The sequence below is a fragment of the Ambystoma mexicanum genome, chromosome 3q, assembly GCF_040938575.1.
Source record: "Ambystoma mexicanum isolate Mex_15411 chromosome 3q, UKY_AmexF1_1, whole genome shotgun sequence".
Taxonomy (NCBI): Eukaryota; Metazoa; Chordata; class Amphibia; order Caudata; family Ambystomatidae; genus Ambystoma; species Ambystoma mexicanum.
In genome coordinates, this window is record NC_090926.1 from 773,870,410 (window position 1) to 773,883,864 (window position 13,455).

Sequence of the window (13,455 nt, forward strand, 5' to 3'; positions counted from 1 at the left end):
GAGGGAGAGAACAGAAAGAAAGAAAGAAAGAAAGAAAGAAAGAAAGAAAGAAAGAAAGAAAGAAAGAAAGAAAGAAAGAAAGAAAGAAAGAAAGAAAGAAAGAAAGAAAGAAAGAAAGAAAGAAAGAAAGACTGGGAGCTGCACAAAGCACGACAAACTCACAGGCAGCCTAGCAGCAGACAGATGCGATAAGACGGGTGCAGACAATGTCCTTCCGGACTCTTCTGAGCCTCGTCTGGCCAATCAGGCCCTCCTTCCAATGGGACAGATTAAAAGATGTAGCAAATGAAGGCCTTAGGATCTGAAGTCAATGATGCCTGTAGGTAGGTAGATTTCCACTCGGAACAGGCCTCACAGGAGGAGATGAAGTGCTTTGGCAGTGATGCCAACTGCACAGAGTATGTTGAAAAACACAGCTTTGACATGACCTCATTAGGGAACTCCCAAGAGCATTAGCATCACATCATCAGTGGCACGTCTCTTCTTTGCCTCAAAGTCGTTGTACTAACAACAGCTCTAACAGCCAAGACTGACAGTGCTTCACTAGCTTCACTGTCATCCTCTTTACCAAGGTTAAGGGCGATACGGAGGTAGTGCGGTGACATCCAGGCCAGGCGTGCGGCTCAATCCCACACAGACAGGTGGGGTCTCCCGGAGCCGGGACGACATTTAAGAACATCAGTGCAGCCTGCACACCTGGTGACATTCAAATAGCAGTACACACCGTATTGCAGGGATTTGTGTGCATGGCTCTCCCACGCTGCCATAACCACAGTTGCAAATGATATAAAGAGCTACCTTAATTCGACATTTAGCTGAGATCTTGTTGTGTACAAGTTCATCAGCCTTCAGGCTCTGAGTTTGGGACCTTTGATGATGTATGTCCCCCGGGCCAAAAACACCAACAGGGAGCTATGTGTCCCTCTGCTCCTCTGGTAGCTGTGGCCACCACTAGTCTGGGCTAGGCACTCACTTTTCTTCCACCATCATCTCCAGATCTGCTTCATAGGTCACTCTGAGGCTGCTCTGCCGCACCAGTGGTTTAGGAAGGCCCAGAGGGCGGGGGTGGGGGGGGGGGGGGCCCGGGGTGCTGGGGTCCTGCTGCATCTCTGTCCCAGCCGGGATGGAGACTGTTTCCGGGCTCTGGGTCCGCAGCCCACACCATGAGCAGGAGGCAGGCTGCCGTCAGTGCCTAGACCCCCTTAATGCACACAAGTTTGCCGCTCGTAGTTAGCGGCCAGGCTCCACAGCGGCTGCCATCTTGGGAGGCTGATTGCCACGCGTCCCCTACTCAGCCCCACAACTGCCAGTGGTGTGGAGAGGGCTCCAAAGAGATACGACGGCCAGGTCTTTAGGTCGCACGACTGCTGTGCTTCATTGACCTATCCAAAGAGGAGGACCCAAGATCTGTTAGAGTACAGTGCTTTGGGCTTGATTAGCTGCTGAAGTTGGGGGTGTGCATATGATAATGGCTAGAACTGTGGCGGCTGTCGAGGAGTGTATAGGCGGGTGAATGATTGGGTTTGGGTGAGTGTGTGGATGGGTGCAAGGTGGTTAGTGTAAGAGGGGGCATCAGTTAGTTGAGGTTAAGAGGAGACTATACCTTACAAGACAGAACATCCTGATATCCTCCCTGCTAACTCTGCCTTCTTACTTTGCCACTGTAAATCCCTCTTAAACAAATACGTTGTCCTCCGTATGCAACAAGTATCTGGGAAATGGGAATGAAGGGGTCCTTTTGGAGGCTCCATTCAAACAAACTGCATACTGAGGGTCATATATGGCAAGAAAGGTTTCACAGTCAGGGCTGCTTGAAATATGAGGATCTCCAACACCCATATCACATTCCTAAGTCCATGGGTTGGCAGACAAAAAGCTGCCCAAACCCTCACTTTAACCTTTTCAGGTGATGTGCTCAGTTGCCAGCTGGGACAGTGCAATTCATCCACCTCCATGCCATCATACAGATGAAAGGTAAGTAGGTCTGGCCCCTGACCTTTCTCCCACTTGATAGCGTTGTTCAGTTCTTATGCCTGTTTCAGGAGATACCCAGCAATGGTAAGGCCAGCAGAGGTGTTGGCTCTACAGTAAAAAAGCATTTATTCTGGTAATGTTATGGGCCATTGTAAGTGAGAAGAAGTAAACAGACAGTGCTGTACCTCAATGCCCAATTCTTCAAATGCCAATGGTAAATGTAATGGTTTACAATATGGGAAGAGCCAGGAAAGATCTACACTGTAAGGTGCAGCAAAACCGCCTGGGCGGCGAAGAAGACTATTCTTCTTTGGAGGCACTGTGATTTTCTCAGACTTTCAAGGTACTTTCTCCTCTTTGTTAGGTCTCTTCATTTTCATGGTAGGTAAGCTCATCTCCCAACCTTGGTCTATCTGCGATTTTAAGCCGTTTGACAAACAAGGTCTGTGTTGTGGACCTTGTTTTTCTCCATTTAGAGATATGTGCTATTAACAGATCAGATCTTGGAAAACAAATACAGTGTTCACTCTTCAATCATCAGGAACAGTGTTCTTGGCAATCTCTCCATTGGTTTTAAGTGCTACATGCACAAATGTCCCCTCAGCCGAAATTCAATCATGTAAACTCCTTTCTTTTTTCTTTGAAGTGCTGCATGTGATGAGGAGGTGGTCACGGTGAGAGTGCCAATTTACAGTTTCCAGGAAAGCCAATGTAGTGTACTTGGGCTGAAACGCTGCAAAATACCTTTGATGGCCTGAAAACTGAATGCCATCCCTGCATCAAGCAAAATGTTTCCACAGTATCCCAATGGTAACGCTGTAACCCCAAGTCTGACAGACATCGAATCTAGATGTTTGGTATTACCCAAATTGTTCGTTTACAATTGTTCGAATGAAAAGGGTCACAATTGACCTTTTCACAATTGACCGTGTATATATGTATATAGGGGTTTTGGGGGGTTTGGCGTTGGGTGGGAGGTTGTGGGGGGTTTCCCCCCACATATATGTTACAATTGACCTTCACAATTCGGTCAATCGTGAAAAGGTCAATTGTAATTCGAACAGTTGTAAAACGAACAATTTGTATACAACCAGATGTGTAATTCTAATGAGTGGTATTTGATTTTGCAATTGCTGCATGAATAAACACTACTTCATCAGTGGCCTTACTAAGCCTGTATTATTACAAGTGGTTTTTTTGAAACTGTACCCAAAGGTGCTTTTTCCACTGCCTTCTGGGTGGTACAGCTTTGGCTGCTCGAATCACGAAACCCAGAGTACACCTCCTGGTTCGCCTAGTAAGGTCCCCAAAGTGTGGTGTCACAAATGTATCCATTTATGAGGACGTCTATAGCTGTAAACTGAACGCGGAACCATGGGAGCACTCTACAAGAGAGGGAAGGGGACAATAGTTTTGGGAAGAGGGAGCAGGAGTACAGGAACCCTGATGAGCATTTGAACTTTGAAGAGTGGACTCTTACTTGTTACAAGAGGAAAATAGCATATTTGTCATTAACTTCTCTGTCTATCTTCATCTATTTGCCCAACCACAGAGGCTCCCGATTCTCTCTGGATATGGACTGACCCCATAGATCTAACAACAAAGGTTGTCAAAAAACACAATGTTCTACACCTTACAATCATTCATAACAAAACATACATCTTGGCCTTCAACAGGATGAAATACATATTTGAAACAAAAAGAAATTAAAGTTAAATTACAACATTTTCCATGTATATTTTAATAGCCTTTTACGTGTGAGGGTCAAACCCCAATATTGAATCACAATTTATGGTTTATTGTGGACCATTTGCTAAAAGTCCTCTTTACAAAGTCTTAAGAGTTTTCTGGGTTCTGCATTGTTGTCCAAAGAAAATCACTCTCTTGAAATTTACAATGACAGCATTACTTTAAAAAAAGAAATGTGGGATACATTACTCTCGTTATCATATTTCTGATGCTTGCATCTGCTTAAATTCACATACTATGCATAGGCTGACATCTAGTGGAAGCTGCCAAGTATTACAGTTGTAAAGGGACATCGACAGGGCGTGCCAGTAATACTATCCCTAGTGTGACGTCCACTGTACCCATGGTCCTTCATGCGTCGAGGTCCCTCAGATTGTTTTGTTTACAACATGAGATTGCATGAAGTGTAGCATGCGCACAGGTGTATTAAAGCAGATATGATCAAATAAAGCTCTTCTAAACATCTATGCACCTTCTTTCCAAGGGGAGGAAGGGTGGGCGCATGTGTATCTAAGCAGATACAAGCATCAGAAATACAATTACATTGGGTAATGTATCCCTTCTGAGGCTTGTGGAATCTGCTTAGAAAACATGCTATGCATAGTTTAGCAAGCAGTGTTAGGAGAAGGTGGTGGTTTATGAGAAGGTCCAGCGGCAAATCGATGTTTTAGAACCGCTTGTTCCACCCGAGTATCTGCTTTGGAATGAGTGTCAATGCAGTAGTGCTGAGTGAAAGTGTGTACTGAACTCCATGTAGCTGCTTTGCAAATGGTGTCCATCTGGACATTTGTGATAAAAGCCAAAGTATATCCTATACCCCTTGTGGAGTGAGCTCTTGGTGTGAAAGGCAGTGTCTTGCTTGATAATGAGTAACAGAACTGTATGCATCTGACTATCGAATTGGAGATGGCATTCTTGGAAATGCAGTCTCCTTCTCTACCTGGTGCTATGGAGACAAACAGTTGGTCTGCTTTCCTGAGCGGTCTGGTCATGTTTACATAGTACAGGATCGCCTTCCTTACATCTAGTGTATGGAGTTTTTTCTAAGCTGAGCTTGTTGGGTTCTGGAAGAAGGCCCGGTAGCTCAATGGATTGGTTCACGTGAAATTTGGAAATAAATTTAGGTGAAAACCTAGGGCATGTTCGTGAAAACTAATTTATCCTTGTGGATGACAAAGAATGGGTCCTGCACTGACAATGCTTGAAGTTCACAAACTATTCTTATGGATGTAATATCCACTAAGAAGGCAGTTTTATGTCAGGTGTTTAAGACTTAACTTAACCATAGGCTCAAAGGGAGGTCCCATGAGCTTTGGAAGTACAACATTGAGATCCCAGCCTGGCGGTGGGTTTGAAATTGGAGGGTGGAGTCTCTTTACTCCCTTCATGAATGCTTTAATGACGGGAACGTCCCACCACAATACTTTACTCTCAGAGGTGGTGTAAGCTGATAAAGCCGCCAGGTGAACCTTTATAGAGTTGAATACTAACCCCAAGTTAACAAGTGGAGCATATGGTTTAGAATGTGGCATGGAGTACATTCTACAGGGTTTATTTGTTTAGACTGGCACCAAATTACAAATCTCCTCCACTTGTCGAAATAACAGTGTCTGGTGTTTGGTTTACGTGCCTCCTTGTTGGGGATATCCATACACCTCTCTCGTAGCTTTAGATGTCCAAACTACAACCTCAGAAGCCATGCTGCCAAGTTCATTGAGTGAGGTTGAGGGTGTACTGTTATTCCCCGTGTTGGGCCAGCAGATTGGTCCGTCACGGGAATTTGATGGGATCGCACATCGCCAGTTTGCACAGATGTGGATACCATAGTTGTCTTGCCCACATGGGAGCAACGAGGATGAGCGTCATCTGTTCTCTGCTCTGTGAATCTTGTTCATCACCCTACTCATTAGAGGAGTTGAGGGGAAAAGCGTAAGCAAATTTCCCTGACCAGCTCATCCATAGGGTGTTCCCCTTGGAGTCTGGTTGGAGAAACCTGGACGCAAAATCTGGGCATTGCTTGTTTTCTATCGTAGTAAACTAGTCTAGTGTCGGGGTAACCCCACTGTGAGAAGATGTGGTCTACATTTGTGTCTAGTCGCCATTCGTGTTCCTCTGGTAGGGGATCTCAGCTCTACGAGTCTGCGAGAGCATTGCTTTCCCCTGGAACGTGTTGGGAAGATAGGAACATCCCCGGTTTGAGTGCCCATGTCCATATTTTCTGTGCTAGCTTTAACAGATTTGGAGAATGTGTGCCCCCCTGCTTGTTGATGTAGAACATTGCAGTGGTGCTGTCGGTTAGGATCTTTACCGACTGATTTGTCAGTTGTGCTTCAAATGCTTGAAGCACTTTGAATACCGCTAGAAGTTCCATCAGGTTGATGTGGTTCTGTGCCGTGATCTTAGTCCACAGACCATGTGCTGTGAGATGAAGGTGACGTGCCCCCCACTTGGAGAGAGACACTTCTGATACTACCGCTTGCACCGCCGGATCGTGCAAGGGTTTTCCCTTCAATAGATTCTCCTTTGTTCACCAGCGAAGGTCTTGTACTAGTGTTGGCGAAACGACCACTAGATCGTACCACTGACCTTTTGCCTGAGGCCACTGTTTCGCCAACCACTCCTGCATTGGGCGCATGCGCAAACATGCGTGTGGGACTCGGTCAATATAAGATGCCATCATGCTGAGCAAATGCATAGCTTTGCGTACGCTTATCTGGTGACCGGCTTGGTACTGAGGTATTTGCCGTAGCATGTTTTGGACGCTTTCCTTTGATGGAAAGACTAACCCTTCTTCTATGTTTATGATAGCTCCTGGGAACTGTTTGGTCTTATTTGGTACTAGGCTTTTTTCTCATTTATTGAGAAGCCCAATTGGAAGAGACGGTTTATAGTTCTTTGGGTATTTTGCCGCCAAATTAGGGGAGAATCACATGTAATCACCGGGATTGCCTCCCCACGCAGGCGCGCTGCCACAACTGCCAGTACCTTGGTGAATACCCTTGGAGTGGATACTATGCTGAAGGGTAGCACATTGAATTGGTAGTCCTGGTTTGCTATCTTGAAATGTAAGAAACTTCTGTGCGCTGGGAACATTGAAATATGAAAATAGGCATCTTTCATATCCAATGTTGCCATGTAGTTCCCCCGCTTTAGCAGTGGGATTACTTCTTGTAGCGTTGTCATGCAGAATTTTTGTAGCTTAACATAGGTGTTTGCAGGGCACAGGTCTAATACTGGGCGCATTGTTCGATCTTTCTTTGGCACAAGGAAGTAGGTTGAATAGATACCCTTGTTCACCTGGTTCGCTGGGACGATTTCAATGGCGTCCTTTAGCAGCAACGTTGTGACCTACTCTAGAAGGATGCGTTGTTCCTCCTTCGTGGTTGGTTTTTGATGCGGGGGATGGTTTGAGGGTTGCTGAAGTAACTCCACACAATAACCGCCCGCCACGGTTGATAGCACCCACTTGTCCAAGGTGATTCCCTTCCATGCGTGGGTGAAGTGTGTTATACACCCTCCTACTGGAGAGTCATGGGAGGGGACCTGAAATGGGTGGTCAATGTTTAGGAGGTGTTGCTCCACCTCTGGAAGTGGAGAACCTCCCCCGGCCACGAGATCTACAATGGCCTGTTTGAAAACCTTGCGAGGCTTGTCCCGGATTTTTTCCACAGGATGAGCCCTGATTTTGGCCATAACCGGAATTCCTTTGTGGGTTTTGTCCTCGAAAGCGAAAAAAATTGCTTCCGCCTCTTTGGCCTGGTGGCTTATTAGTTAGCTGGCCTAATGATTTAAGAGTGTCATACTCTTCTTTGGCCGTTTTTAATGATTCGTCAATGGCTTTTCTGAACAGGATATTGGGTTCTATTGGCATGTTGATGAGTGTTGCCTGCGTGTCCAGTTTGAATCCTGACTGGTGAAGCCATGCATGGCGTTTAATGATTGTCCCTTCAGCGATGATGCTGCCTGCTTTATTTGCGGCATCCAACCTGCTCTTTAGGATGCAGCACGACACCCCCTTTCCTTACGCTACTGAGAGGGACAGCTGGTACTTGAGGGGTTCTGGGGCTGAGGCCATTAGAGTTGCAATTTTCATCCCACTTATGGCAGGTTGTATTGTTTGCAATCCTTGTCTGAAATGCTACATTTCTCCCTAGAGTGTAAAGCTTCTTGCCTTCCTTATCGGGGATGTTTCAGATGACGCTAGCGGTGTTCCAGTCTTCTTTCGTGTAGTGGTCACTACTAATGAGTCTGGTTTGAGTTGCCCTCTTATGTAAAGTGGGTCTGAGAGCACAGGGGTAACATCTTTTCAATACGTGGGTTCACAGCCCGCGTTTGGCTTGGCGTTTCTATTGAGGGCTGAATTCTCCTGGATTGATTGGGGGAGGGGAATAAACTGGATAACAGCTTTTTTGTCCCCTAAAATGTCCTCTACAAAGTCTTTTTCCAATTGCGTTTCCTGGGTCTGGATTTGGAAATGCTCTGCTGCTTTTATGAGCATATCATTAAACTGAGGTAGATTGTCCACCGGTGAGTCTGCCACTGGTGGGTCTAGGTGATCGGGAGAGGGTAGGATGTAAACGTCCTCCTCATCGTCCTCATCGTAATAGTGATCTTCCCCCCTTGGGTATCCTGCTCCTCAGTGTCTGAATTGGGATCATATAGATCATATTGGACTGGATCTTGATGGGGACTGATTAAGAGGGTGTTTGGACGTGGCCTCTTTTCTGGTGGTTGTGAGGTGGATGTGCCACTAGTTGCTGGTGTATTCTGTAGGCTGTGTACTGCCTGTAAATTCTTTTCAAAGAAATATGCCATGAAAGCCATTCTACGCATTACCCTATCAATGTCTTCACAGAACCATTGAGAGGAGCTAGGTATGGTAGATGAACTTGGTATAGTAAGGGGAGTCAGTGGTATTTCTGGAGTAGGTGTGTGTCTCATAGCACCTGCTAAAGTACCCTCGCCTTGGGAAACAATACCTTTCTCCTTATGAGGTGTACTACCTTTTTCCTTGTGGGAATGGTGAGTCTTAGAAGATTGATGACTCTTAGAAGAATGTTTTTTCAACGTTCTCCCTTTAACAAGCGTCTCTGGGACATGTGTTTGGCACTGGCTGGGCTATTTTCGAGGAACTGGTGCTTTTAGTCGATTTCGACTTCAGTGTGGGGTGTCAAGTCTCGGTGGATGGGAGGTCCAAAGCTGCGTCGTCCGACGCTCCGCTTTCGGCTGCTATTTTGGACATGGCGTCCGCGTCGTATTTGTCACACAACTTTGGGGGCTTGTCGTGTGGCGATCGAGATCTTGAGTGCCCAGAGGACAGGGAGCTTGTGGACCTACCCCTTGATGCCGTGTGTGGCCGTGTGGACGATGGGGTCGTTGACTTTCTGCCATGGGGTATGTGCTTGGAGTGAGTTGCACTGTGTGTGCTACTGCTGCCGGGTGTCGTCCTCGTAACAGTGCCGTCAGCCCCTCTATTGGGGTCAGGGGCTAGCACGTGGGAATCGATCTGTTCCCCATCGCCTTCGTCGTCTGAAAAGACGGCGATGCTGCCGTCGCTGGATGCACCCGCTATGTCCGAGGCAGCCTTGGCCTGCATGGCGTAGTGGGCCCAACGCTTGGTCTTTCGGTCAGTGTTTTTGGTTTGAAGAGCTGACAAGCTCGACAATGGCCCTTGTCGTGGTCCCATGCAAGACAAAGGTTGCACACCCGGTGCTTGTCTTTGCAGGGGAACCTTTTATTGCAACTAGGGCAGAATTTAAATGGTGTTTTTTCCATAATTGAGATGGCAAATGGGAATATGCATTCTCTTAGAGCCCTAGGAAATGCCCACCCCCCACTCTTAATGTCTGGGCTGAGGTCCGGTGCGGCATTCCAAGTTCGAAGGGGTGTGTCGAATCAAGGTCTTTGTCCGACGTTCGTCCTTTTCACCTCCGTCGAAGATGTTGTCGAAAGTCGGCGATTTAAGGATAGAAAGAGTAACTAACTCTAATTAATTTTCAATCAATGTCGTTAGGCGAATTGGAACTTGCTGATTCAGTGTCCATCGTCGATGGTGGAAAAAAACAATCTGAGGGACCTCGACGCGTGAAGGACCATGGGTACAGTGGACGTCACACTAGGGATAGTATTACGCCCTGTTGACGTCCCTTTTCTAGTTTCGAAAACAACAATTGTAATGCAGCTTCCACTAGATGTCGTCTGTCGTCCTATGGATAGCATGTGATCTAAGCAGATTCCACAAGCCTCAGAAATATATATATTTTTTCTTTTTAAATTAGAGTTACCTCCCCACAACTCCCTACCCTTCCAATGCCCCCTCCACCCTATACCCTTTACCCGCAAAACACAGATATTTACTTCCCCACAAAGTAATGCTGTTGAAGTAAATTATAACAGTAATTTCCTTTGGCAAAACAAAAGCACACAGTTCTTGGGCAGTGTCACTTATTCCATCAGTGCATGGATCCGGTAGTGATCTCACCAATTTATAATTTGGCATGGAGTTCCTTCTGTGGGCTCGTTCGGCATGACTTACAATTCACATTCCATGAAAAGGATGTATTATTTCTCGTCTCACTCAGTTAAAGCTAAAGCTGAGAGAGCGCTGTTGTAATGTGCGGTGCACTGTTCCTCCTCAGCAATGTGATGTGGGGCAAGAAGGGGGTCGCCTGGCTAGGCGATGTGGAACCCCCATAAGATTTAGAGACATTTGTTAAATGTTCAAATTGCTTTATTTCAAGATGCAATGTTTCATTTTGATTATGTGCCTGCATTACTGCAACGCATGGTGTTAGGTTTGTGGGTGTTTTCGTTTAGTACCATTATTCCATTCCTGTTTTGTGCATTATGATGTTTTTCTCTTTTCTTCTAGTAGTGAATATTTTTGTTATGTAAGGGAAGGGGAATAGTTGTAATGTGCACGGGTCTCTTGTAATGTGCACGGGCCCTAGAGGAATGTTGATGCCAGTTTGCGAGTCAACATTCCACGGCGACCAGTTACAAGAGACTCTGGAAGAGGGAGCTGCCTGTAGGGTCTATGCTTATAAAAGAAGTTATCGTACTTACCTTTGTGTCGGAAGATCTTGTCAAGCGCTAAAAACAAGTATTGGATGGACAAACATGGGATACCACAATGTGCCACTTGCTAAACACTGGTTAGCTTCAACGGTTCTACGTGATTTCGCCGACCGATTTTTGGTCGTGGTACTTTTCATCGCCGGATTTTACATCGCCAGAAACCCTGTTTTTTTGGGGGTTTTTTTTATTCTGGGGGGGTTCCCCCCACATACCTCCCTTATTATTATAATAATACCCCAACCCCAACAAAACACCCCCGAAAATAATCCGGCGATGAAAAGTACCACGACCAAAAATAGGTCGGCGAAATGCGTGTATACCGCTTCAACACTGTGTTAAGAAAATATTTTATGAATGGTCCTTCATCAAGCTTCATGCCTGAACTGAAGAATCGACATTGCGGTTTGACCATCATTACAAGAAAGGATATAATTGTGTCAATTCACTTGAAGTTGTGTTTAAAGGATTATTTCATCACCTTCAAGACCCAAGTAAATTGTTACTATGAATGATTACGAGGGGGACAAAAGAGTTGTTTTCCAGCCTGGCAAAGTTAAGACAGCTTATGTTGTGCTGGCTTCCAGATAGGGAGTTTATCGGCCTGAAAGACTGATGTATTTGCATCACTGACTTGGATGATGATGGTGATGGTGATGATGATGATGATGATGATGATGATGCAGGCTATCCCCTGAAGGTGATTCGGGCCTGTGGCAGCAATCAATGGCAGCAATCAGTGCAGCTTCTCAAGGACGGGTATGATGTAGTATCATTTCAGCACTCCTTTGAAAAGACCAACTGTACCTACTTGATTGTTTCTAGCAAGGCCAGTGAGGGCTGCTGGGACACCAGCGAGAAGGGGGTTGCCGTCATCCCAGTGGGTGGGGAGGAGGGCTTGGATGATGACCCTGAAGTTTGGCATTGGGATGAAGGGCTTGCACTTGCGCAGAAGAGCAAGATGGCACTATAACAACATCAGTTTAGGGAAACACCACAGAATTATACCATAATGGTGAGAATTAGGTTACGTGGCATAGAAAGGCACTATAAAACAGGGATGCAGTGAATAGCACAGAGTTATGATAATGGGACTGTGGGAAAAGGTACACATGTTCATAAAAACAAAGGGGCTCGAGAAAAGCAACAGTAATGGATAAACTGAGCACTGCAAGCAAATCTACACATTCACTGTTAGGTAATACAGGTGGACTAGGAAGCAGCTTACCATCTGAGCTCCAGCTGTTTCGCCGACTGTTGTGCTTGTTGGACGTAGTGAGGGGAAGGTCATATGCACTTGAGAGGCCATTCTGTCCAGGTATCTGGACCAACTCAATGCAACGACCATTGAGCTCTGAGGATAGCAAGCACTGCATGGGCTTGTAAGAGAAGGCCGAACAGTAACCAGAGAGACAGGCTCTCTGGTAGAAATCGAGAACCTTTTTTCTGTCAAATGAAGAAAAATATCAGAAAGTCAAACACAAAATGGAAATGATAGCATCCAAGAAAGAGGTCAAATCAGAGATAAACGTCGGGGGAAAAGACACAACAATGAGAGACTAGATGGGAATAGGGCCAAAAAGAAGAAAACACTATAAAAAACACAGCCTGAAAGCAAAACAGAGATAAAGATAGAACCATGGGTCTAAACATGACAGACATGAGGAAAAACAGTCCCATAGAAAGCAGGTGTATAGTATGAAGAATAACAAGTTACTTACCCCATGTAACATTCTTTCGACTGGATGTTCCTCCCACATATTCCTCATCTTTGTAGATATTCAATATCCAGCTTCAGCTGCTTTGGAAAATAAATGTTGGCAAATGGTGCTGTGCGTTAATTCATTTGACTCAATGTCCCTCGAGGGCCTCTGTCTCGAGAATGATGTCATCGAAGGCATATATAGCACGCGCAGCGCCCGTTGGCTTCAGTTCAGTTTTTTCTTCCAGTAGAACTACCCGCATAAACACAGGTTTGACCGTACTAAGCTTTGAAGGAGTGAAAGCTTAATAGCATGGGAAATTCTACTGTGGGATAGGCTGGGAGGGCGTTGAGGAATACATGGGAGGAACATCCAGTCAAAAAAACGTTACCAGAGTTGTGTAACTTGTTCTTCAAATGGATTGTGTCCACCCAAGTATTCTTCATCTTTGATAGACTCCAAAAGCAGTGTTTGTTTTGGTGGAGGATGTAAGAACTGTATCAATGGTTTCCATGAACCGAATGGAGGACAGCTTTTCCAAAGCTTCCATCCTGACTGAGGGAAGAATCAAGGCAGTAACGTTTCGTGAACGTGTTTATTGAGGCCTCACAAATGTTTTTAATGGGAATGCCTCTTTGCAGAGCCGACGAGGTAGCCATGCCCCTGGTGGAATTGGCCCTCAAGCCTTCTGGAGGATCTTTGCCCACCAGCCTGTAACATTCTGATATTGCTAGAATGATCCATCTTAATAAGGTCTGTATTGTAACAGCTTGACCCAGTCTTTGACCCGTTTAGTTTATTTGTAAAGCGCAGCCCAACCCTCGGGTAACTGGGTGCTAGGAATCTTTCAGCTCAACAGTGGTTACATAATGTTGCACAAACAGAATATGAACAGAACAAGAAGCATTACAGTAAATGTTACAATAAATCCTGTTAGTGTGGTCAGCGTGGTCCA

At 45.6% G+C, this 13,455-nt stretch overlaps 1 protein-coding gene across 5 annotated transcripts in view; it reads right to left on the reverse strand.

Moving 5' to 3' along the window:
* The window catches only part of TMEM94 (transmembrane protein 94), a 2,019,771-nt gene that overhangs the window by 1,049,608 nt on the left and 956,708 nt on the right, over positions 1-13,455 (reverse strand). For all 5 annotated transcript variants that reach the window (XM_069654803.1, XM_069654805.1, XM_069654804.1 and 2 more), the window contains one exon: positions 12,026-12,243. In XM_069654803.1, the coding sequence (XP_069510904.1) occupies positions 12,026-12,243 (218 nt within the window). The remainder of the gene's footprint in view (positions 1-12,025; positions 12,244-13,455) is intronic.